Source organism: Peromyscus californicus, unplaced genomic scaffold (assembly GCF_007827085.1).
Source record: "Peromyscus californicus insignis strain IS unplaced genomic scaffold, ASM782708v3 Scaffold_4__1_contigs__length_199733344, whole genome shotgun sequence".
In the NCBI taxonomy this organism is placed as follows: Eukaryota; Metazoa; Chordata; class Mammalia; order Rodentia; family Cricetidae; genus Peromyscus; species Peromyscus californicus.
This window is the reverse complement of record NW_026294562.1, coordinates 103,838,762-103,865,721: the sequence shown is the minus strand read 5'-3', so window position 1 is coordinate 103,865,721 and position 26,960 is coordinate 103,838,762. Positions and strand designations below refer to the sequence as shown.

The 26,960-nt window shown below is 41.4% G+C and overlaps 1 protein-coding gene across 1 annotated transcript in view; it reads right to left on the bottom strand.

Moving 5' to 3' along the window:
• Uvrag (UV radiation resistance associated) overlaps positions 1 to 26,960 on the bottom strand; it is a 279,199-nt gene that overhangs the window by 126,312 nt on the left and 125,927 nt on the right. Inside the window, 2 exon segments of the mRNA XM_052762201.1 lie at positions 3,415 to 3,541; positions 17,172 to 17,277. Coding sequence (XP_052618161.1) covers positions 3,415 to 3,541; positions 17,172 to 17,277 — 233 coding nt within the window.

Sequence of the window (26,960 nt, the reverse complement as noted above, 5' to 3'; positions counted from 1 at the left end):
GCCCACGCATCACTGTCCCAACGGAACGTTGTAAAGGAGATCTAGCGAACAACGACACACAGGGTTTTTCTGTGGTGGTAGACGAAGCCTGAGATTCTAGTTCTCACGGCTATCCTGACAGATAAATTCAATGCAGCCCCATCAAACTCCGAGCAAGGCTTTCTGTTTTGTCTAGACATTTGTATGAAGATGCAAATAACCAAGATGATTTGGAAGAAAAACAACTAAATTGAAGAACTTCGACAAACATCAAAATGAAGTATGATATGAAAAAAATGAAAACATATAGAAACTGAAGAGTAGATGAACGGACTGGAGCGGAGGGTCCTTAAGAGAGCTGGCGCAAGGCTACAGCGACCTAACTCACATGAACGTGAACTGCAAGGCTCAGTTGGTCTCTGAAAAGCAGAATGCTAATTCTAACTTATAGACACATGACCGTTGGTTCCAGATGGGCTGATGATATAAATGTGGACAGGAAAACAGTAAAGCGTTTTGAAGAAAACACAGAAGAACACCGTTAAGGATGTCAAACAGGCCAATGGTTCTTAGACTAGGCCCCAAAGCTTCAAATGTAGACTAAGAGAACGGAAGCGGCAGCAAGCCACGGGATGGGGAACATGCTCCTAACGTGCACGCCAAACAAAGTCCCAACATCCGTGAAGAACAAGGAACTCTGTAAACTGGCAGTATAGAAATTTAAAAAATAGTCAAGAGACCTCAACCGACACTTTACAAAAGACTCATTTAAAGTGTGTAGAATAGTGTTCGTGAGAATGGAACTCAGAGCTATGAGGGCATACCCCACACACCATACAAAGACCAAATGCTATACGCAGACCAGGATGCGGGCAAAGATGGAGGCCAGGCAACGAAACACTGTTTTGCAAAAGCTTTAAACACCATCCATTACAGCTGAAGAGAGACAGCCACCCTACAATCCCGCAGTTGGTCTCCTAGGTTTCTAGCCAATGGAAATGCACATTTATCTCCATTAAGAAACATGCACTAGAGAGATGGCTCAGAGGTTAAGAGCACTGGCTGCTCTTCCAAAGGTTCTGAGTTCAATTCCCAGCAACCACATGGTGACTCACAACCATCTATAATGAGATCTGGTGCCCTCTTCTGGCCTGCAGGCACACATGCAGGCAGAATACTGTACACACAATAAATAAATAAATCTTTAAAAAAAAAAAAAAAAGAAAGAAACATGCACTAGGACATCCACGGAAGGAATAATTGTAGCAGTCTCAAACTGGAAATTACTAACAGTGAAAGCAAATAAATAAATACATATCTATATAATGGAATATGCTTTGGCTTTAGGAATCAATTATAATTACATGAAGGCAAGAATGACTCTAAGAAACATGTTGAAAAATCATGTACAAAGTGTACATGATTTCTATAAAGTGCAAAATTAGGTTAAACCAATCTCTGGGGGCATAAGTGAAGGTACCTGGTTAGTGTGGCTGGAATTGTGGTGAATGGCGGGAAGCACCAGAAGGTACCACAGGGTTCGAGTCTTTACTAATGGTTTCACTGACTGAAATTCTACTTACATGTGTGCTTACCTTGTGAAAAGTAAAGTTACATATATCTCAGTATAAATATTGGTTGTAGTACATAATTATGCATGTTATCTCCACCAAGATATTTCAAAAATATTTTAAAAATTAAAGAAGAATCTTGTATAATATTAGAGGGACCAGCCTTAATATTATACATCCCAGGGGCTCAGGAGAGAGAATTACTAACGGCGAGGACTATTTTCAGGAAATAGAATCTCAGCACACCGAGCTCTATAGTCCACTTGCTTTAATTCCTCTGGCATAACATCCTTTATACACAGCTTCAGTTCTGTTCTCTTGCCTAGCTCCTTTCTTGCCTGATTTCTCTATATATTTATCTACTGCTTCCTCTAAGTTCTATCTTAATTCTCTTGTCTTAACTCTGCCTCATCTAGGTCCTTTTCATCTTGTTCTTACCCAGCTAGTACTTCCCCATCTGGCTCTTCCTCATCTTCCATCTCGTTCCTCTAGTCCTCTCTTCTAGCCCTTCAATCTAGTTCTTCCCCATCTCAGCTTGTTCCTCTCAAGTTCTTACCCATCTAGTTCCTCCATTCTCTTTTCTCTTCTCTGTCCCTCTGTGCCCTGGAAGTCCTGGTATACATACACTTACAAGCAGTATTCCCTTAGCAGTGCAAAGCCAGGCTTCCAGGGTCAAATGGAGGGGTGATAAGAATCACATAGGGAGGCAATGACCATTAATTATCATTTGCAAACCCCAAAGGGAAGTGACCAATGGAGAAATGAATTAACTAAAGGCTTAATTCAGGTAATATCTAAGAAGAGGGCTCTTATGTGCTCAACTATAATCTTAAACATGATTGGTAGAAAATGTTAAGAATCTGTAAGTTGCTAGGTCAATGGGAGAAAGTAAAACTGTCTTCTTTTTTCCTGTGGCTCCTATCTGTCCAAGCTATCTGCCGTTTTTCTGCAGGGTGGGGGAAAGTGTGCTCGGTCGCTAGGCAACCTGTGTACAGCTAGATGCCTCTGGTGATAGTTAAAGGGAGATCTGGAACCAGAGGTAAGGTTTGGGAAAGGAGGAAGTAAAGCTTAATTGGCATATCCGCCAGGCCTTCTCAAATGGGTAGCCTGGATGCTTAAGTCTGTTCTTAGAAAGTACGGAGGTATCTCTGATAAGGTACTTTCCTCCATCTGGGGATGGACCTGGCCGGATGCTGCCCATGATGATAATTACAGGGAGGCTTGAACTGGGGTTTGGGCTGAGCATAGCTGTCAGCACAGAAGGTTATCTAAATATTCCTAGAAGTGGTTAGGTAAGGAGTTAGCGGTCTATAAAGTTAGTAAGGCTGTAAGACAGGAGGGTCCGAGCTGAATTGTGTAAAGCTATTACTTAATGTCCACCTGACCTAGGTGGTGTCTCCTTGTGGAATTTACCTTAAATCAGGAGACTTGCATGTGGACTGTTATTACTGCTAGTCCTTGAAAGTGGCCAAGGGAGATTTCTGATTCCAGAGAAAGCCTTTCCTGAGGCTGTTCTCCAAATGCCTGGAATGTGTATGTCCAGAGAGTGATCAGTCCACACTGTTAGCCCTTCTAAAGGAAAAGTCAATTGGGAAAACTATGAAGGCACACATGATTTTCAAAACAGAATACAGTTGATACATAACAAGCCAAGTAACACCAAAAACTCCTTGGGATTTGGCTTCCTCTGGAGGAATTCCCTGATTCCTCCGGTAGTGACTTTGCCATAACCAGCTGAGTTCTTATGATATATTCCTACGGCCTGCAGCAGAAGAAACGTCTGCAAAGATGTCTGTTTGAGCCTATGGAAAGAAGACGACTACTGTGCCTGGGTGAGGCTTGTCTGTATGGCGCCACTACTCACCTTTGTCCTGGAGAGCCATCTGTTGCTTATGCAGGAAGGCCACCTCCCGTCCCAATGCTTTCTTCTGTCTTTCCAGTTCATTTCGAAGCACCAAAATTTTTAATCGTAGACCTTCACTTTCTTTTTTCTAAGTAAGTAAAATCACAGGTAAATTATGAATATAAAGAAAGTCGTAGCTGTAACTGCATATCCACCATGTTTCAAACCAATAATAGCCAAATACTCATTAACCTACAGATCTTTGAGTAATTATCAGCAGCCATTACTTCTATGGAGAGAAGACAGAAATAAGCAAGAATAAGTAGAAATGAACCTTTTCTAGGAACTCAAATCTCTTGTAAAAATAAGAAGTGGAGGGGATATTAACTGTGTCAGGTGAGCACGAGCTGGACACCCCAAGTAGATAAAAATAACACAAGATACCAGCATTCAAACCTAATGATGTAAAAGAATGATGTATCACAGTCAAATGGAATTTATTCCAGAGATCCAGGCTGGTTACCATTCAAACAACATCACAATAGCAAGCTAAGGAAGAAAGGCATCTGCTATCAATGGATGTGTACAGATAACAAAGGTACACAATAAAGACATACAAAACACACTACTTATTCATGATATAAAGACACGAAAGTTTCAGAAACAAAGAACAAGTGGAAATTCCTTTAGCTGGAACCTAACATCTATTATGTGGTAAGAACTAAGCCTTCTCCCCAAGGTTTAAGAACAGACGAGAAGTTGCCTTTACTGCTCTCACCTAACGTCTGTGGACCAGAAGTCCTCACCAGGGCAACAAGACAAGAAAAGGAGCCCAGGGGTGGTGGTCCATGCTTTTAATCCCAGCACTCAGGAGGCAGAGGAAGGAGGATCTCTACGAGTTTGAGGCCAGCCTGGTCTACAGAGGGGGTTCCCGGACAGCCAGGGTACACACAGAGAAACTCTATCTCGAAAAACCAAAAAAAAAAAAAAAAAAAAAAAGAAAGAAAGAGAAAGAAAAGGAATGAGAAGCTATGCTGACAGGGAAGAAGGAGCCTCCAGAAACAAAAGCCAACCTCTGCGACATGAGCAATCAAAGCAGACAGGAATATGGATCTCCAGCACCTGAGTAACGTCAGGAGGGCCTGTCTTGCTGAGAAGGGCAGAGACGGGATCAGAGACGGGGATCCCCAAGCAAGCTGGCTAGTTAGACTAGCCATATCCGTGAGCTCTGGGTTCAATGAAAAGACAGAAAAGGATTGAGGAAAAATCCTGATGTCAACCCTGGGCCGCTGATGTACATGCACATTCACACACACATGTGACATGTATGCATACCACAAACACACGAAAACACACGCACCCATGCACACCCATGTGTGCAAAAGGGGACAAATTCCTTTTTATTCAAATATCTTATTGCTTCCAATAATAATAAATCTGACATCCTGACTGCACAGTGAAGCTATTTGTACCTGCACATATGAGCATGCCCTATAAGGATGCATCTTTGCTGGTCTCTATTACATGGTATCAATAATATCATGATTTTCCATGATATAAGTATTAATCAAATTGAAACTTGGCTATGCCTGGTAAATTGTTGTCATTTCCAAAAGTATGACATAGCTAATTAAAATTATAATAGAAAAATATACTTATTTAATAAAGTAAAAATTAACAAAATGTGGAACAAGCTGCTGGAAATTTCTTAAAGGAAGAAGTCAGTCCTAAATTGATTTATAGATAATAAGGGAACCTAGAAATTGAGTGAGATGTGGGGCACATGACCCTGTAGAAGCAAGGGTCAAAAAAAAATGATTCTGGGCAATTGTGTTGAAGGCACTCTGCAGCAATCATTTCTCACCCAGAATGCTTTCTTCTTCGTCCCTGAAATAATCATTCTAAACAGGTGGCACAATAAGCCACTAAGGACACACCAGCCAAGAAAACAGTACAAAACCATACTTCCTAACCATTACATTAGGCTTGAAAAATCTAGGAAATATGCCCTTAAAAAGAATGTTCCTAAGTAATTTTTTGAACACTGTAAACATTTATGAGAGACTTACTACATGGTTTTAGCTGCTACTAACTTATGTATTTATTATGTTTTGCCAAAACACCATAAAAACAAAGACCCAAAAGTCAATGATGTTCTAAAACGTGGAAGAGTCCAAGTACCCAATGACAGATTTGTGGAAAAGCAAAATGCAGTGTATACATAGAATATTTATTCTGGTTTAAGAAAGAGGAATCCTGGCATATGCAATAACATGGAAAGACTCTTTAAGATTATTATGCTATGTGAAATGAATAAGCTGTAAACAGTCCCTCTATGTCCGACACCATTTATGTGAGGTACTTAGAATATTCAAAATCGGGCTGGGAATGTAGCTCAGTGGTGGAGCACATGCCTACCATAGACAAGGCCCTGAACTCATTGCCAGCAGGTGTGGGAAGGGTAAGTCATGAGAATGAACATGGATCATAGACAGCATGGTGGCAGGGCTTGGGAATGAAGGGGAATGTGGAGTTAGTACTTAACAGCTAAGAAATTTCAGTTTTACAAGATAAAAAGTTTGATGACAGATGGTGGGGGTGGTTGTACAACATTATGAATGTATTGAATACCAATGAACTATACTAAACATTTAAAAAAATGACTGGATGGGGTTGGAGAGATGGCTTAGTGGTTAAGAGCACTGACTGCTCTTCCAGAGTTTCAATTCCCAGCACCCACATGGCAGCTCACAAATGACTGTAATTCCAGTTCCAGGGACCCGACACCCATGGCAAAACACCAATGCACATAAGATAGAAATAAAATTTTATTTAAAAAAGAAAGAAAAGCGTCCATAAATAAATAAATAAATAAAATAAAAAGACTAAAACTGGTTGGTAGGTTGGCTCAGTGAGTAAGGTGTTTGCCACTAAGCCTCATGACCCGTGTTCAATTCCTGGCACTCACTTGGAAGGAGGAGAGAACTGACTTCACAGACCTGTTGTCTGGCCTCCACATATGCACCATGGAACATGAATAAATAAATAAAATTTTTTAATCAGTGAAATTAGAAATATTCTGTTGTATGTTTTATAATTAAAGAAATTAAGGAAATGGGACAATGAGTTAGTTTATTATTTGGGGGGGGGGGCAGACCAAGCCCATTAGGATTTTCTTTAGTGTGATCAGAAATCTTTGGGTCTTCGGACATCACTGAGGGAAAAATAAGTAAACTCTTCAGAAGTAGGTTTATAAGAAAGATGTAGGTACTCAATTGCCTTAGCCCTTTTTTTTTCACAAAATATTCAAACAGAAGTTTACTTGGGCAGAGAGAGAAAGTGGGGGGAGCATTTTTAAGTAGACACAACCTGGCTAGCAGGGGTAACCTGCTGTGTTCCAGGGTGCACACTCAAATTGGGAATGTTTTCTGTTCCAAAGCACAAAACTTACAAGTTAATCTAACTACAAGGCTAACCCGGGAAGGCGTGAGTAAAGTGTGTTTGTGTTATGGTCCGTGTGAGGAAACTGGCCCACTTACAGAAATAGATCCATTAGCTCAAACCAGGATTGTTGGCTCCCGTTTCTGAGGAGTAAACAAACCCTGCCATGTGCCGTGGCTCTGTTTCCCTGCTCATACTTCAAAGGCGAGCTGATCATAGCTCTTAACGTAATGTAAGTATTTTCTACGGGCTGCCGCACTCAAGTTATCTCTTTACTCCAAGTACAGTTAACGTCACACATCTACCCAATATATCTATCACTTTTAATTAGATTTTATATAACACTCAGAAATCACAGACATGCATGTTTGCAAGCACACATTCCTGTTTATGGGGCTTTTAAAAAATCATGGATAACGTTAAATACTCATTTAAAAATGACAGATTGATCTATAAATAGCATATTAATACAAACAAGTATTTTCTCATAGATCACACTGGAGCTAAAAACCTCAGACATAAGTTCCTAAAATATGGCCCTAAGATAATGAAGTTTTCAAACACGTGTAGTCACACTGAGCAGCTGGGCCCCGTTCATGGTCGGTTATGTTCCTCAGTGTGGAGCATAGGAAAGTCTGCAGGGTATTGCTGAGGATTTACTGTCAAACTGGATGAGAAACTCTAGAGGCCTTTCAGAAATTGTTATATGTATTCGTGTGTGTGTGTGTGTGTGTGTGTGTGTGTGTGTATGTGTGTGTGTGTGTGTCTGTGTGTGTGTGTATGTGTGTGTGTGTGTATGTGTGTGTATGTGTGTGTGTGTGTGTGTGTGTGTGTGTATATGTGTGTGTGTGTCTGTGTGTGTGTGTGTGTGTGTGTGTGTGTGTGTGTGTGTGTGTGTACGAGCAAGCCAGAGCATCCACGTCAGAGTGAGAGGACAACTTTGGGAATCAATTCTCTCCTTCCACCATGCGGGTTTTAGGGACCAAACGCAGCTCACCAGGCTTGCTGGCATGTGCCTTTACCCAGGGAGCCATCTCATCGATCTTTTATTAAGCAAGAACTCAGTTTGATAAAGTTACAGTCACAAAACCAAAACAAAACCTCCACTTTTTTTATTTTAAGAAAAAAAACTTATTTCTCATAAAAGTCTGTTATACTAACACAGATTTGCTATTGGCATTTAAAATTAATTAGAAAACATCTTTTTAAATTTTCTCAGATTTGACTTCCAACATAATAGCGTAGCCTAAGTTCTTAGAGATTATCACAATTTTTAACATACCAAAGGGTCCTAAGACCAAAACATTTGAGGAATTAGTGATCTAGATCATATTTTATCTTATCTGTAGTTATCACCCACAACTGGAAGTAACTAACAATCTGGAAAATGTCTCACAACTGTGGAAGTTAACAAATTGCTTCCAAATGTCGTTTATAGTTTGTTTTCTTCCAGCTACATGTAGCCAATCATTAAGAAAGAGAAAATGCTTCCTTAGAAAAGATTTCACCCAATTTATTAATTTCATAGACTCAGTAGTACTATCAGGCCTAGAACTCAGGTGTGGGCAGAAAATTAAAGTTTTCTTTAATTTAAAATATAAAAGAGTTCGGCTTCTAAATAAGAATAAACACCTACAAACTAGTCTTCTAAGAAGTTAAATATGTGAAGATACTTCATGGTTTCTAGAGTGATCAACGCACGCTGTTTTGAAGAGCAGTCCAAGTTTGGGATAAACACAACACACACAGGCAACTCTCCCTCCTGATTCTGAGGCTTTGCCTTGAGAGTGGATCTGGAGACCAGAAGAAAGCCAACTGTCTCCACCTGGAGGAATCAGAAGTGGTACAAGGATGCCAGAATTGGGGAAGACAGAAAACAGGCACCCCAAATTCTGTTCACTGAACTCTCAAACTGAACCCTACGCCACACACGTATAGATGAACACCAAGTTGCTCATGCTTAAGAGTGAAAAGTTAAGCTGGAAATCAAAGCCATGTCAACCAGAGGCATAGCACTTTGAGCTTAAGCAAGTGGACTACCTGCTAAAATACATTCTCCAAAGCCAAGTCTCAAAGTCTACAAATTACACTCAGACTATCCAGGGAGCTATGCAATACTGCTCAATCCATGAAGACTTTGAGAATACGACTCACTCTCTAGGAAATAGGCGTCAACATATGGGCAACCACAAGCCAACGACGATGTTAGCAGTACCAGACAAACCCTTGAGAACCACTCAGGAATACACTCAGATGGAAATCACATCTAATAATGTGTAAATAGTGCTCTAATAATGAGTAAAAGGAGAGAAAATCTTAGAGAGCCAAGATTAATGAGAATATCTAGGAGGTTTCTGTTTCTAGTCAAGATGTGAGTGGGGACAAATGGGCAATGAGCAGGTGACTATGCAAGGCTATCCTACCCTATACCAAAATCTCACTGCATCTCAGTATCCCTAACAAAAACAAAAGCCACATCCCCAGATTCAATCTAACATGACACAAAAGGATTGCAAACTGTCATCGGTTCAGGGTTACTTTGGAAATGCAAGAGTAATAGATGCATGTGTGAGGGCTGAGGTTCAATCACCAGTATTGCAAAAAATACTAAAATTTGAAGCTAAAACTATGTAGTTTGTTTTATTAAATTTTAAATTAGTGAGAAAATAATGATTGCTTCACTATATGTAGAAAACCATTTAAGATAGTCATGATTTAAAAATCTCCCAGAAACTATTAAGGATTAAATCCTAAACCAGTGCAGACCATTGCTAACGTCATACTTAACGAAGCAAGGGTAACATTCTTCCTCACACTAGGCACAAGGCAAGAACCCCTGTGTGTTCTGTTCAGTATACAGAGGTTCCTGCCAGTGAAATGAGCAGAGAATTTAGAATTATCCAAACGTAAGCTGGATGGGGTGTCACAGGCGTGAGATACTTACCACTTGGGAGGCTGAAGCAGGAGGATTGCTGCAAGTTTGAGGCCAGACTGGGCTACAGAGCAAAACTTTGTCTCAAAAACAGCAGCAGCAACAACAGAATTCCCCACCAAAATCTAAATTTATAGCTATGATTGTTTGCATAAAAAATCCGAGAAATCTACAAAATGAAAATTATAACTATAGAATAAAACTCTAAGATACAGTAGAAATAAATTAGAATGAACAGCATTCTAATATACTAGTCACAGACAAACGACAAACATTCAAAAGGAGTTACACTTATTACCAGTGTTTTGGAGACAAGGACTTTCTCTTTAGTCCAGGCTAACCTTAAATTCCTGATCCTCCTGCCTCAGCTTTCCCAAAATTTAACATCCATTTGTGATAAAATCCCAGAGACTAGGAAGAAGCAATACCCTAAGATCAGAACAAACTGTTGCTAGTACTGCCTGGCCTGTCTTCTCCCTCCAACCAGGGTTTTGTGGGGTGTACTCCAACACCTGGCTGAATGTGTCATGATGCCTTGGGCTTGCCCGAACTCCCACAAAAACTTAGACTATCTCTAACAAAGGAGCTTGAAGACATTATTGAGAGAATTAAAGAAAAGTCTACATAAAACATAAATGTCACATTCGCAGGCTGGAGACCTCAACATTGTTAAGAGGGCAATTCTCCACAAATTCTTGTTAAAATTCCAACAGGCTCTCTGGTAGAAACTGACAAGCAAGTTATAAAATTCATTCAGCAATATAAAGAACCTGGGGGGGGGGGCGGTAAAAAACAGGAACTTTATAAAGAGCCCTACCTGGCTTTCTAGACAAACCTACAATGGCAGCTTGGTGCTGGGGAAGAGAGGCCGACAGGTCCATGAGATGGAGATGAAACAGATGCATGTGCACGTGGTCAGCTGACTTTAGACCAACATGTCAGGGAAATTGACGGGGGAAAGGAAAGGCTGGTCACCAAATACCATTCTGTCAACTGAACACCAGTTTGGGGGAATGTTTTACTTTTTCTTCATTCAGTTAAAAAAAAAAAATAACAAGAACTTGAAACAATCACAGATCTAAACACAAAGCCCAAACTCTAAAACTTCTAGAAAAAAACAGCAGAAAATGTCTGTAATCTTGAATTAGACAGGATAGTCTTATAAAGACTACAGAAAAGACAGAAAACATAAAGAAAAAAAACACATCAGAGGACCAGGACATGGCTCATCGGTAAAATGTTCACCATGCAAGCATGAGTACCTGTGTTCAATCCCCAGAACGCCCATGAAAACCAGAACAGAGCTGGGGATGGTAGCCAGGGCACACATCTGTAGCTGCAGCACGGGGACACAGGCTGCCAGCCTAGCTTACTTGATGAGCTCCATGTTAGTGACAAATGCTGTCTTAAAAAACAAGGTGAGTGTGGCGCACACCTTTAATCCCAGCACTTGGGAGGCAGAGGAAGATGGACCTCTGTGAGTTTGAGACCAGCCTGGTCTACAAAGCAAGTTCCAGCCAGTCAGGACTACACAGAGAAACCCTGTGTCAAAAACAAACAAACCCAAACCACACACACACACACACACACACACACACACACACACACACACACACACACACACACACGAACCCATATGCAAAAACATATATACCAATTCATTCAACTTTATTTTATTTATTTATTTATTTATTTATTTATTTATTTATTTATTTATTTATTGCTCTTTAAATATCATCATTAAGAACAACAACAAAATGCAGGCTGGAGAGCTGGCTCAACAGTTAAGAGCATTCCCGCTCTTGCAGAGGACCTGGGTTAGGTTCCGACCTCCCACACACCAGATGGTTTACAACTACCTGTAACTTCAGTCTCAGGGGATCCAAAGCCCCTTTCTGACCTCCAATGGCACCAGACATGTATGTGGCACACACATATACACACAGTCAAAACATTCATATACATAAAACAAAAATAATCTTTGAAACAATTATTTTTTAAAAGGAAAAAATGTTAAGTGTCAGACTTAAGAATATTTTCCTCAAATACATATCAGGAAAAGAACTTGTATATAGAAATAAATATACATATATATTATTAATAAGGACTGGAAAGACAGCTCAGCACTTAAAAGTACTGGTTGTTCTTCCAGAAGAGCCAAGGATGATTCTCAATGCCCAAATGGTGGCTCACATTTTTATGTAACTCCAATTCTAGGAATCTGACATCCTCTTTTGTCCTCCATGGGCAACGGGCACACATGCAGTATGCAGATGCACATATAGGCAAAAAACATTTACCTATACACATAAAAATAAACAAAACCCACCAATTAGAGCTGAAAAAATCTAACTAACAATGGGAAAGAGTATTTGTATGTTTTCTCTCATAAGCAAAAGCTAACATAAAAACAATGTAACAAATGAACCAAAAGTAGTAGTGATTACTCAGGCAAGGGGGTTGGGGAGGGGCTAAGGGAGAGTAGTTGGGAGGGTAGAGATGATGAAACCATGATATATGTATATGTGGAAATGTCATAGTGAAATCCATTAATATTGAGATTTAATATACATTAATAATTAAAATAACAAAACAAATGGAAAAAGAAATCAGAACCACTTTTTACACATATGCCAGGACTTAATAGATAAATACATCGTACTTAATGAGAGCCAGGTTTCTCGCTATCAGAGAAAGATACTGTAAATAAACAAAATGAATGAGAAAGCCAGAATAAACTCTGTGGCATTAGGATTGAAAACATTATTATGAACTCATGTTTATTTTACTACAGATAGATATACATTCATACAGAGATAACCATGTCCACTGAGAGGGCTTTAAAAGCACGAAGCACACCCAGTGACCAGATCTTGTTTCTGAACACCATCAGCCAACCTAAGGAGCAGGGCTCTGGTGAGAAATGGCTGATGCCAGGGCTAAGATGGGCAAATGCCAGATGAACCCGACTACACAGCACCGCAGTGTAAAGAACACTAAAAGAGGGTAAAAGACGCAAAAGTCAACCTGAAAGAGTTATTAATTACGTTACTTATTTTGGAAAGGGTTTTGCTATGTATCCTAGGCTGGCCTTGAACTCAATAAGTAGCCTAGGCTAGGCTTGAATGGAAACACTGGTGAAATCTGAACAAAGTCAGGAGTTAACAGTGACATATTAATGTTACAGTCTTAGCTCTGACTACACACCATGTCAGCTGCACCATGGGTACAGAAGATGTCATCATTAGTGAAAATTGGGAGGAATATATGGGGAAATTCTGAATTATCATTGCAAAATTCTTATAAATCTAAAAGTTTGGTTTTTACGAGCAGATGCTCCAAACCTGGCACTTCTTCTAAGATATGAGATATGGACACAAGCTAAGACATGGAGTGTTCATCACAGAACTGTAATTTAGAAGTGAAAAGGGAACACTACATAACCTTTAGAATCCTCTTGAATGAAAGTCCCTGCAAGGACACAGTTAACTACCAAAGAAGACAAGATGATAACTGGAACAATCCTGTAACTGTTGCAACTGCTTTTCTAGCTCAGAACTTACAAAGAAAACTACAACCAACTCTACATTTCCTACAAAAAACAGAGAAGAAGGACATTGCCTGCCAGGAAAGCAGACCAGTATCACTCTAACAAAAACCAAATGAAGAGCTAACAAGAACACAGAGACAGCTCAGCAGGGAAGGCTGCGTGCTGGGAAAGCCTGAGGTCCCGAGTTTGGATCCCCAGCATCTATATAAAAGCAGGGCATGCCCTTGTGAGCCTGTAATCCAGTGCTGGGGGAAGTATGTGGAAACTAAAGGATCCCTGGGCTCACTGGCCACCAGCCTAGTCAAAAACTGGGGAGAGCCCATCTCAAGGGATGAGGCAGAGGTGATAGTGAAGAGCTCCGAACATCCTTCTCCAGCCTCCAAACACACGACTATGGAAAACTGCACGCACATACATTCATCACCCTCAACACAAAAAAGATAGCAAGAAAACAAAACTGCAGACAATATTCCCCATGAAAATAAAAGAAAAACATTCGCTAAATTTTTAAACAAATTGAACACAGTAATATGGTAAAAATAATTTATTATGACCAAGAGGATTTCCTTCAGGCATACAAAGTGGGGTTAACATTCTAAACTCAACCAATGTGCTCCAGCATAGCACCACAACAAAACAAAAAAGTTAAAAGACACACAACTACAGTAACAAAAGCAGCTAACAAAACCCCAGACACAATGTAAAAGCCCATGATGACGGCAGCAGACATTTCCTAGGAAATATAGTTAATGCCAGAGTTCATGTTGGGCATGGATGTAATGCGACAAGATGCCAAATCTTTGCAAGGCATCACCTATAAACTCTGCATCTCTTAACAGATAATTATTTAAGGCTAACTAAGAAGAGGTTTAAAAAGGATAACTGATTGATTTCGGCATCAAATATGCCCTTTCACTTGGGCTAAAGTGAAGAGTGATTCATATATACTAAAAATACTTAGGATGGAGTAAATGGACTTGGACCAATTTGCAAAGGTAACAGTACTTCTTGTGGTGGTATTGTGTTCCCTGAAATATTGTGCATGCTAATAAACTTATCTGGGGTCAGAGAACAGAACAGCCACAATATTAAACATGGAGGATAGGCAGTGGTAGCACATGCCTTTAATCCTAGCATTCCAGAAGCAGAGATCTACCTGGATCTCTGTGTGTTCAAGGATACAGCCAAGCATGGTGACTCACGCCTTTAATCCCAGGGAGTGATGGCAGAAAGCAGAAAGGTATATAAGGCGTGAAGACCAGAAACTCGAAGCTTCTGGCTGATTAAGCTTTTAGGCTTTTGAGCCTAAAAATTCAGCTAAGATCCATTTGGATGAGGACTCAGAATCTTCCAGTCTGAGGAAACAGGATCAGCTGAGGAATTGGCAAGGTGAGGCGGCTGTGGTTTGTTCTGCTTCTCTGATCTTCCAGCATTCACCCCAATACCTGGCTCCGGGTTTGATTTTATTAATAAGACCATTTAAAATTCCTGCTACAACTTCTAATATGCTACAAGTAAACTTAGAGTTTATAACAAGGCACTGGGGTGGATTCTTTCTACTTTAATGTTTATTTATATGTATATTTGTGTCCCTGTTTGGATGTATGCCACATGTGTACAAGTGTCCATGGAGGCCAGAAGAGGGCATCAGTCCCCTGGAGTTTGAGTTATAGGCAGTTGTGAGTTGTTGTTCACCCCCCCACCCCCACCCCCGCGGGTGCTGGGAATTGAATCTGGGTCCTCTAAAAGAGACCCAGGGTCTAACTGATGAGCCATCTCTCCAACCTAATGGAGTCATCTTAAATTCAACAAATACTTAATACTTACTTCACATCTACTATGAGCAAACACTTGTCTCGATGTTGGGAATCAAATGGGAGGGGAGGAGAAGGGAGGGAGGGAAGGAGGAGAAACTGAAGGAAGAGGGAGACATAGGAGGGTGGAGATCCTAAGTCTCATAGAGTTTGGAGAGACAAAAATATATTAAGTAGATATGTTGGATGGTAATAAATACTACAGTGAACAACCAAGCAGGAGAGGGAACTGGGTGTACTAGGGTGTGATTTTCAATGGGGTATTTAGGGAACTAGATGATTTCTAGGTTCACTTCCAGTTCAAAACTCCTTGACTTCCTTCTGTGTTAACTAGGCAGCATAAACCACAGAGTGAGTGACCCTGTGAACCTGACCTCGGTAAACTCACACATTCTATCACCTGATACCGTGTGTCACCACTTATATTTTAGAAAAACAGGATTAAGCATACATGTTTCCACCCTGAGACAAAGCATATGCAGCCACTTAATGACGCAAGTCATTTCCCAGTCCTGCCTGGGAAAGTAAGATAAATAAAACCTAGCAAGTTCTCCCCAGACAGGGGTCCTAAAAATGCAGCATTTTTGTGCATTGCAGAAAGGATTAAAACCTGACACTTTTTCCTCCCCCTACAATATACTTACGGCCTGGAATTTAGTCCTTTATTGACCCTAAGTTATAACACAATGGACAGTTGTTTCTCTAGCATGGAGGATTGTCCATAGACAAAGAAAGTGCTATCAAGACCCAAACAGCTACTACTGTTACTTGGGTACCATTGGCCATCTGCTATGTGCCAGGGACAGCACAAGTGCATGTATGAAGTTCAACTGTGGGGACTGCCAATATCAGCAAATTTCTACAGGTTGAACAAATTCATTTAGCTCAAATCCTAGGAGAGAGAATGTGCATAGGTAGCATGCAAACATGCCTCCTGTAACTCCAGGAGCATGTGACTGTATAGACAAACCTTCAGTGTAAGAGGTGCCTTTGGATAAGTGTGTACAAGTGACAGTGAGGAGAGGCTCTGTATGTGAGATAATAGTTCCTGTGTGCAAATGATTCCTGTGACTTCATGGCAAGTTGTGCATTTTAAGTATTTTTATACCCCATAGTGCATAGAAAGCTGTACATAGTCCGTGGCTTCATCTGAAGCACAGTGTAATTTAGTGCTCACACCTGGCTCACAGAGACAGACCAGTCATTCTAAAGGCGCCACTCTTGCCCTCTCAAGGAAGAGTATAAAAAAGCATCCAATTCTATGAAGATCTGCAATTCACCCATCTGGACCGAGATCACGGTTTCTTTGGAATGCCTCACCAAACCCACATTTCTCTAAAGGTAAACACTGTTCACAAATGGGCCTCTTATGTTTGATCCTATTGATTTTAAAATCCATCTTTTAAAAGTAGATTAATCCTGGGTAAATATAATCAAAGTACAAATCAAATTTTTAGAAACTGTCTTCATCAAACCCAGCATTACATATATACACTAATAAAATGTGTTTTCACATTTATTTATTCATTTAGTATCTGTAAGTGCGTGTGTCATAGAAGTCAGAGAACAATGTGTAGGAATGGGCTTTTTCCTTCTGCCACCCAGAGTCCCAAGGACCACACTCAAGTAGTCAGGTTTTGGGGCAGGTACCTTAGTGGCTGAGCTGTCGGTACGCACCCAAATGCTTACTTTCAGTAAATTAGTCCCTACTGGTCTCCCCCACCCCCACCCCGTCCTGGCAGCTATTTTTACTCACTATACACTTCTTATTTATAAGACGTTAATAAACTAGTCTGCTAGTCATCTTCCAAGTAATTACATATAATCTCAAGTTTCATCTAACAGAACATGGCAGATGTACCTTACGTTATTAGCAAATGGGAACTTTTATTTCTAACATTTAAAATACACCAGCAGCCATCTTAATGCAGCATTATTAGCATCATTATTGGTACTGTCTAGAGATATTTTTTCCAAGAATAATATGATAATCATTTGAAGAAAACAAGGAGTTTGAACAGGCACTTGTACAAAAACCTACCAGCTCACTGCTTGTCGACGTGAGTCTTAGTTTCTCTTCAATTTCCTTTCCAATCCTCTGAACGGTTACCTGAGTCTGTTTAATTGCGCACTGGGCTCTATGAAGCCTGGAATACAAGTTGTAGAGAAATGTAAGCGAGTTAATTACAAAGTCTAAACACAGAGAGTCACAGACATGAATTATAAATCTCCTAGGATAAACAGAACCAACCCTGAACTCACCAATTATTTCTAGATTCAAACATAATGAAGTAACAGGAATCACAATCCTAAAATAACAGCGCTCTGAAAAGCCTACCTCTGCTACAACATAGTTAAGGTGAAGGACTCTAGAGGGTTGGAAGCACTTTAGAAAATGATTGGGTTGAGGGGCCGCGAAGAAGGCTTAGTCAGAAAGGAGCCTGCTGCTCAAGCATGAGGACCTGAGTTCACTACCCAGCACTTATGTGAAAGCTGGACATGGCAGCACAAGCTTGTAATCTCATTGCTGGGAAGCAGAGACATGGGGATTCATGGGGCTTTATATAAATTACTAGAATTTATATAAAGAGTAAAAGATCTAGAAGTAACAAACCAATCTTAAAATCGGTCAGATATCAAGGTTTTCTGCAGTTGCATGATCAAAGAAGTATGTTACTAACATAAAGATAAGAAATAGATCAATAACCAGGTGCTCTTCTACATGCAGATATTTGGTTGGCAGAGGTAAGACAACTTGAGCCCAGGATTTTGAGACCAGTGGTGACAGAGTAGTGAGACTGTCTCAAACAAGGGGCTGGAGACATGCCTCCGAACAATGGTTTTACAGAGGACCCAGGTTTGGTTGTCAGAAACCATGAGGAAGCATACAGCCATCTGTATTCCAGTTCCAGGGTCTCCATGGGCACCAGGCACACATGTGATGCACATACATACATACATACATACATACATACATACATACATACATACACACCCAGCAACAGAACAACCATTTAACTAGTTTACCAGAACCAGGAATGTCTATTCACCTAGAGATATCACGAGGAAAGTGAAAATGTAGTCTTCAAACTAGGAGAAAGGAGCAAAACCAAAGAACTATGCGGGAGCCACACCAGGGAAAAGACACTCTTCCATAAATGGTGCGGGAAGCTGGATATTCTCATAAAGGAGAAGGAAATCGGATCCCTCTCACTTTGCAAAAAAAACAATGTGGATCAAAGACTTTAAGTCCTAAAACTCTGAAACTGGTAGAGGAAAAAAAAAAAAATAAAACAAACAAAAACTACTTCAAGACATAGCACGGGCAACTTGGAGATACAGACATAGACGCAGACTTTCTGTAAGGACTCCAGCAGCGCAGCGGGATCCGCCGCCGACGGTGGATGGGGAGTCAAAAAGCTGCACAGCAAAGCGAGCGTCAGCAGGATGAAGACAGCCTAGGAGTGGGGAGAGCTCCATCTGATGGGAGCCATACCCACGGCTAGTAGAGGAAAACTCAACAGGTTGGGGATTTAGTTCAGTGGTAGAGTGGTTGGCCCTGGGCTTGGTCCGCAATCCCCAAATAAAATAAAACAACCCAAAATTAAACACACACCCCAAACCCCACAGATTATTTGTTCAATGAATGGGCAAATGAACTGAAGAGACATTCTCAAAAGAAAAAAATAATAAATCACCAATAAATACACACACACACACACACACACACACACACACACACACACACACACACACACACACACAGAAAGTGCCTAACAACCTCTGCCCCAGGGAAAGGAAAAGAAAAAGTACATGGGTAGGCATTCCTGTCAGCACCAAGGAAACCAAAGCCATCAAAAGCTTGCAAGGATCGCTCAGGAGACATTATACACTGGCTAGAAAATACCTTTGTGCCAACACCACGGCAATTTGCACTGGACAGAGATGGGGGAGTGGGGGGGGGGACGAGGAAAGGTAATAGAGGGGGAAATATGGGCAAAGTACAAGAGTGAGTATGTATGTAGGTATGAATGAATGAAACTACCATGATAATGTCCACTACTTTGTGCACTAAAAATTGATTTCAAAGAGAAAGTGAAGTAAGCATAGAAAAAGGAATTTATGTAAATGACATTCACAGTGAGATGCTGTTTCACACTCATTAGAACTAAAGTTATGTGATGGCCAGGGTGGGGAGCAGCCGGAATGTACGGGCACTGCTAGTAAGTTAAATAATACCAACATTTTGAAAAGGCAGTTTCTTAGGAAATTTAAAATACATCTAACCTTCGGTCCAGTAATTCTAATCATAAGTGCTTACCCAGAAAAGACAAAAACATAAGTTCACAAGATCAGTTTCAGAACGCTCACAGAAGCCAGGTGTAGCTGTGTACCCCTGTAATCCTAGAACTTGGGAAGCAGAGGCAGGAAGATCAAAAGTTCAAGGCCAGCTTGAGCTACATAGTCAGTTCAAAGCCAGCCAAAGCTACAGAAGACACTGTCTTCAAAAAAAAAAAAAAGTCACAGAAAACAATCCAAATATTCACCAGCTAGGACACTGAGAACCAAATTAAGACCTGTATGGTAACAGTCTACTGAGAGTAACTGATACACACAAGAATATGAATAAATCTCAAAAACATGCTGAATGAAGAAAGCCAGAAGCAAAACAAGAATAGTTGTGTCCTGCTCTTGATCTAAACCCCACCAGCAGATAAGACCTAGCCGTGGTGACAGAAGGGTAGCTAGCTGCTTCTGTGGCCAGGGACAGACACTAGGGAACTGAGGAAGTGTGAGGAAAACTCACATTATGATGTACTGTACGTCAATTTTACTTCATTTATTAAAATTGGCTATCAATTTTAGCCTGCATGTCTTCTTTGCAGGGGGAGAGGGAATCGCTCATTTTTTAATGGATTTTATGGCATCAATATCTCTGGGAGCATGTCAGTAGGACACTTCTAGGCTGTTGGGAATTTCTTCATAGTTGCTGGGGTCATCTGAAAAGGGTCAACTCTAGGAGGTGCCTTTGCTCCTAAGACCAGTCATTCAGCAGCTCCCTCAGGACTGCACCATCCTGTTCCTCTTGATGTGCCTATGTGTGCTTAGTTACACTGATAATAACACGGTCCTACAAAGGCACCTCAACAGAAACCTGAGTGAAAGGGGAGGCCTTTGAGAAATGGCCCTATTTCATCCCTAACCTATCTCCCTGTATCTTCAAATTCAGTAATACTGATCCACTGGCATTTACCTGGACATAATCTTCCATGTCTTACTCCTGTGCCTCTTTATAAGCCATGTATCTGCCCACACATTTTCTCTGCACCCTCACAGGTAAGCAAAGCTTTACTTAACCCACTAAGAAGCAGCTCAGCCATAGCCTCTGCTCCGCTGCCCTTCCCTGACTGCACCAGGCAGCTGGAGGCACTTGCTCCTTGCTCTGGACATACGCACTACACCACACACAGCACCACAGCAAACAGCACTGAGGACCATACACACTACAGGGAATGGTTCTTCTCTTGTCCTCTTCCTTAGCAGCTCTTTCTGAGGGGCAAGAATACACTCATCTTCTCACACACACTCTAGATGCTGAGCACAGGGTGAGATACAACAGAGCCGCTCAATGTCTTTCCTGATGTCCAGATTTTACACATAACGTTAGCACATTCATGAGACTGGATATTTTGATTGATAGAGTGGGAGATTAACTGAAAGATCACTGTTTCCTACATTTCTAAATTCAAAATACTTTATCAAGAAAAACTGCATAGAGACCACTCCTTCAGGCAGGGGAAACAAGCATTTTTTACTAAAAACAATAGGTATTATCAACCCGCAGAGACGCCCACAAATAGCGGTTCCTTTCTGGGGGAGCTGCCTAGAACTCCACTGGTACTGTGCAAACCACCTTGTCAAATGGCAAGGACTTTAAAAATAAAAATGATTCATGACCATAATTAATGTATGACTTCAACTATTTGGCTCTCACTGCCCCAGACACTTTCTGATCTTACCTTAGGGGCTTAAAACCCACAGACAGAGTCACATTTCCTCCACTCTTCAGTGTTATCCAAATAGACCCTCAGAGCCCCTGCCACATCAAGACCGGGCTCAGAATGGCCCCCTTTCAAATCCAGCTGGAGAAGAAAAGTTTCAAGGATTTAGGCTTTTCAAAATAACATGGCACATCCTGATCCTCGCGGGGGTGAGGAGGGGAAGGCCTGACAAGAGAAGAAGCAAATGCTTTGCCTTCACACAGGATGGCTGCCTGAGGAAGGGATGCTTCCTGAGAACAGGCCCGTGGAAATCTTCTATAAAGAGAGACACACCCTCTAGTCACTTGGGTGACGACTGGTCAAGGCTAGTCATCTAGTCACTTGGGTGACTGGTCAAGGCTAGTCATCTAGTCACTTGGGTGACTGGTCAAGGCTAGTCATCTAGTCACTTGGGTGACTGGTCAAGGCTAGTCATCTAGTCACTTGGGTGACTGGTCAAGGCTAATCATCTAGTCACTTGGGTGACTGGTCAAGGCTAGTCATCTAGTCACTTGGGTGACTGGTCAAGGCTAGTCATCTAGTCACTAGGGTGACTGGTCAAGGCTAGTACTCCCAGCTGGGGTAAAACTCTGCACTCTGCATGCTGGGAGGAGGGATCAAGCAACTATACCAGTCACCCTGGTGATGGAGGACAGACTCGCCTTGTTACCTAATGCTATCACACACACACACACACACACACACACAGAGAGAGAGAAAGAGTGAGAGAGAGAGAGAGAGAGAGAGAGAGAGAGAGAGAGAGAGAAACTGAGTGTAATGAAAGTTCTTAGAAGCTAGATATTGTTGTGAATGTAAAGATATACACTGAATGAAAAATTATATATCCAATATCGAGAACACCCAATCACATTTAACCACAATCTCTGGAAACGAGACTTGAGAAGGCGTTTTCTCTACTTAACGCTGATCATGTGGCATGCGAACTGCTCCATGCAAGTCTGAGAGGGGCAGCGACAAACCAGAGCTTCCGGGAAGCAGCACGGCTCCTGCCGCTTGTGAGGAGCAGCAGTTCCCTGCAGCTTGTGGGGAGCAGCACGGCTCCTGCAGCTTGTGGGGAGCAGCACAGCTCCCTGCAGCTTGTGGGGAGCAGCAGTTCCCTGCAGCTTGTGGGGAGCAGCACAGTTCCCTGCAGCTTGTGGGGAGCAGCACGGCTCCTGCAGCTTGTGCGGAGCAGCACAGCTCCTGCAGCTTGTGGGGAGGGTGAAGTGGAGAGAAATGCAGGGTGACAGGGACCAACTGAGACAAACAACAACGATCCTGGAAAGAACTCAGGCTTTTATTCAGAATGCACTGGGAAGCCGCTCACCTCTTAAGCTGGAAAAGATGTCATTATATTTGTACTTTTGAAAGCTCTATGCGGGAACTCTCGGGGACTGCAGAGGGCTGAGAGAGCGGACAGTTGAGGCTAGAGGAAGGGCAGCCATGATTGATGCGAAGAAATGCTACAGCAGACTCTTCAGTTTGCAAAATTAATACAAGTTAGTAATTCAAATAAAATAAAAAGAGAACGCTCTTCCTTCTCACATAAGGTGAATGCGGTGTGGGCAGTAAACAAGAAAGGTAGTGTGTGGTTACAGCAACCACCTGAGCAAAAGCAGGCATTGTCCTGAGTAAAACAATGACAGAAAACTCGGTGTGTGGGGGGAGGGCGGGGGAGAGGTGAAAGGTCAGTCACAGGAGAGAAAAAGTTTGATGCCTGAAAACAAATGGCCAGCTGCTCTGGTTTGTACCCGGGTTAACTGTGTCCCCCGTAGGCTGACATGATGGGAAGCACGGTCCTCGGGGTGGTGGTGCTGGGAGGTAATAGAAGCTTTAAAAAGTGAGGTCTAGCAGGATACCACTGGGGATGCGCTCTCACGTGACCCTTTCAATACTCAGGACAGGGCTGTTACTAAAGGGACCAGCCTGACCCAACCCACACCCCCCTGCTGGATCCTGCATCCACCGCCATCCACCATGGGCCATCAGAGCCTGTGCTTGCTAGGCTCCAGAACTGCGAGCCAAGGAAAGCTCTGTTCCATGGTGGCTTCTGACGACAGTACACCACACCACGGGGAAGAGACCTCTCTCGAGATCCTTCAGGCATCTGGAGGAATTAAGGGAGACTCACAAATAACTTCATGTCAGTAAGTTTAATTTAGATCAAGTAGTCAAACTGTCCCCAAACCATTAGTTTCCATATCTAAAGAAGTAGAAAATATGAACAATTACTACCTGTTTAATTAGATTTAGGGGCTAGAGAGTTGGCTCAGAGGTTAAGAGCACTGGCTGCTCTTCCAGAGGTCCTGAGTTCAGTTCCCAGCAACCACGTGGTGGCTCACAACCATCTCAAGTAGAATCTGATGCCCTCTGCTGGCGTAAAGTCACACATGCAGGCAGAGCACTCATACATAAAATAAATAAATAAATAAATCTTTTAAAAAATTAGAGATAATTAGAACCTTCTCAGGCTAGGGGAACAGCTCAGTGGTAGTACTTGAAAAGGACCTGTGAGACCCTGTTTCAACTCATTGCACTAAAAACATCAAAACAAAGTATCTTGTCTGCTTACTCAGACCAGGCTCAGAGGCTTGCTGGTAAAATACAAGCTGTATTAAGAATCTTTCAGAGACAAAGAAAGTATTTCAATTTGCCTGACAACACAAGTGTTGTGGAATATTTAACTAGGCAAAGATGTGTTGTATTTTGTTTACCTATGCAAAGATGTGTTTCATTTGACTAACTATTAAAGATGTGTTATATTTGCTTATGTTGCAGAATATTTGTTTAACTATGTAAAGATGTGCTGCATTTGTTTAGCTATGTAAAGATGTGCTGCTGTTTCACCTTGCCTGCCTAAGGCACCTGATTGGTCTCATAAAAAGCTGAATGGTTGGCCAGTGGTGGCGCAGGCCTTTAATCCCAGCACTAGGGAGGCAGAGGCAGGCTGATCACTGTGAGTTCAAGGCCAGCCTGGGCTACATAGGGAGTTCCAGGACAGGCGCAAAGCTACACAGAGAAACCCTGTCTTGAAAAACAAAATAAATAAAAGCTGAATGGCCAATAGTGAGGGAGGGTGTACAGGTGGACTTCTGGGCAGGGAGAGTAAGTAGGAGGAGGATTTTAGGCTCGGAAAAAAAGGAGAAAGAAAAGGAGACAGCAGGAATACACCAGGGGCCAGACAGACAGACACAGAGGAAGCAGGAAAGTGGGACATACAAAATGAAAGAAAGGTAAAAAGCTCCGAGGCAAAACATAGATGAATAGAAATAGGTTAAATTAAGCTAAAAGAGCTAGGGGGACAAGCCTACACTAAGGCCGAGCATTCATAATTAATAATAAGTTTCCTTGTCTTTATTTGGGAGCTATTTGGTGACCCAAAGAAAATTCCAACTACACATAATAGTAACACTGAAACCGAAACACAGCAAGACCATCACAAAACCACTTCTGAGCAGAATAATGCTCAACAGCTGCAATTAACACAAAGACCAGAAAGAGCGCAGGACAAGACATCCACAGTCAGCACTTTACTCAACACAGTCCTTGAAGTCTAAGCAGTCAAGGTAACTGAGAACAGGGCATGAAACTAAAAGAGGAAGTACTGGAGACAAAAGAAACAAGGGACTGGTGTGGTCAAAGCATGTGTGCACAGGTGTGGACACAGGCACAATGAAACCCTTTACTTTGTAAAGTTAACACAAACTAGTTTAAAAAAGGAAAGAAGTCATAGCACAAGAAAGTAAAAGTCAAAAGCATGTACTTGGAAATATTATGGTTGTGAATACAGAAAAATCAAAAGGGATCTGCAATCTAACTCTACTAGAAATAAATTTGATCAAGTCCAAGATTCCAGAAGAAATTTTATAAACTAATTGCTGCTTATATATACTATCAACAAATAACTAAGAATAAATCTAATGAAGGATGTAAAAGATTTCAACTCAGAAACCATAAAATATTGCTGAGATAGTAAATCAGTGGAATAAATGGAGACACATGGAATGAGGACTCATACTGTCAGTGATTATTTCCTAATTGGCAGTGGCCAAGCAATTGCAATCAAAACTACCACAACTTTGATTTGACTTCTTTAAATTAAAAATTACTATCTCTATTTCCTTTGGGAATTAAGAAGTTGATTCTAAAAGAAATGATGCAGAAATACAAAAGAACTAGAATAGCCATGAAAATGTTGAAGAATTGCAGTTGCAATTGATCTTATGCTACCAGACCATAGCACCTACACAAAGCTACAGTAAGGCAGCTGCAGTCACGTGATCCTGTACAAATACATCAATGAAGCACAATTCAGATTATAAAAACAGACCTTTTACTATATAACTTATCTTCATTAACAAGAAAAAGAAAACCTCTGTCAGTAAATGGCCCTGAAATAAGATCTGGTTGTAGGGCATTTTCTTAATTAGTGACTGATGTGAGAGGCCCCAGCCCATTGTGGGTGGGGCCATTCCTGGGATGGTCACGCTTGGTTCTATAAGAAAGCAGGCTGAGCAAGCCAAGAGGAACAAGTCAGTAAGCAGCACCCCTCCATGGCCTCTGCAACAGCTCCTGCCTCCAGGTTCCTGCCCTACTTGGGTTCCTGTCCTGACTTCCTTCAATGGTGGATCATGATGTAGACGTGTAAGCCAAATAAATTCTTTCACCCCCAAGCTGCTTGGGGTTTCATCACAGCAACAGTAACCCAAACTAAGACACTGAGCATCATAGCTTACTACTGTCCCTAGTCTCACTCGACCTCCTGCCATTAGTCCCCTTTATCCCCTAGACAACTTTATTCCTACTTTCATAGCATATATACCAACATGCTTTTATGTTTTTATATAAAATCTAGAAACTACAATGACAGAAAGCATATAATATTTCATCTTTCATGAACTGGCTTAAATAGGCTTACTATGATTCTCTCCAATTGACTCCACTTTCCTCTTTATGACTGAAAACAATTACATTGTGCACATACATTTTCTTTTTTTGTTTGCTTGTTTTTTTGTTTTCTTGAGACAAGGTTTCTCTGTGTAGTTTTGGTGCCTGTCCTGGATCTTGCCCTGTAGACCAGGCTGGCCTCAAACTCAGAGATCCGCTGGCTCTGCCTCCCAAGTGCTGGGATTAAAAGCATGCACCACCGCCACCCGGCCATATGTTTTCTTTACCCATCCCTCCATTGTTGGACATCCAGGCTGGCTCCATAACTTAGCTACTATGAACAGATCTGCAGTAAATAGTGATGTGCAACTGTCTCCGTGATGTGCTTGCTGACTCAGACCTTTGAGTAATGTCCAGGAGTGCCATATATGGGTCATATATGATCTACTTTTAGTGCCTTCCACAGGGGCTGGACTATTACATTTCTGCCAGCAGCGTTTCGGATTCCCCTTTTTGGCATCCTTGCCAACACACTGTTAACTGTTTTCTTGATGGCTGTCTTTCTCACTGCGGTGGCATGTAATTTTGGTGGTTTTGATTTGCAGTTTTTGATGTCTAGTGAAGTTGAACATTTTTCTTGTGTTTATTGGCCATTTGTATTTCATCTTTAGAGAATTGTTCATTTCATTAGCCCATTTATTATTGATTGGGCTGTTTTGATTTCTTGTTAACTAGCTTTCTGACCTCTTTATATATTCTGGCTATTAACACTGTCAAATGTTGTATTAGTTACTTTTCTGTTGCTATGATAAAACCCCATGACAAAAGGCGAGTACAGGAAGAAGGAGTTTATTTTGCCTTAGCATTCCGGAGGGTGAGTCCATAATGAGCGGGGAAGAACG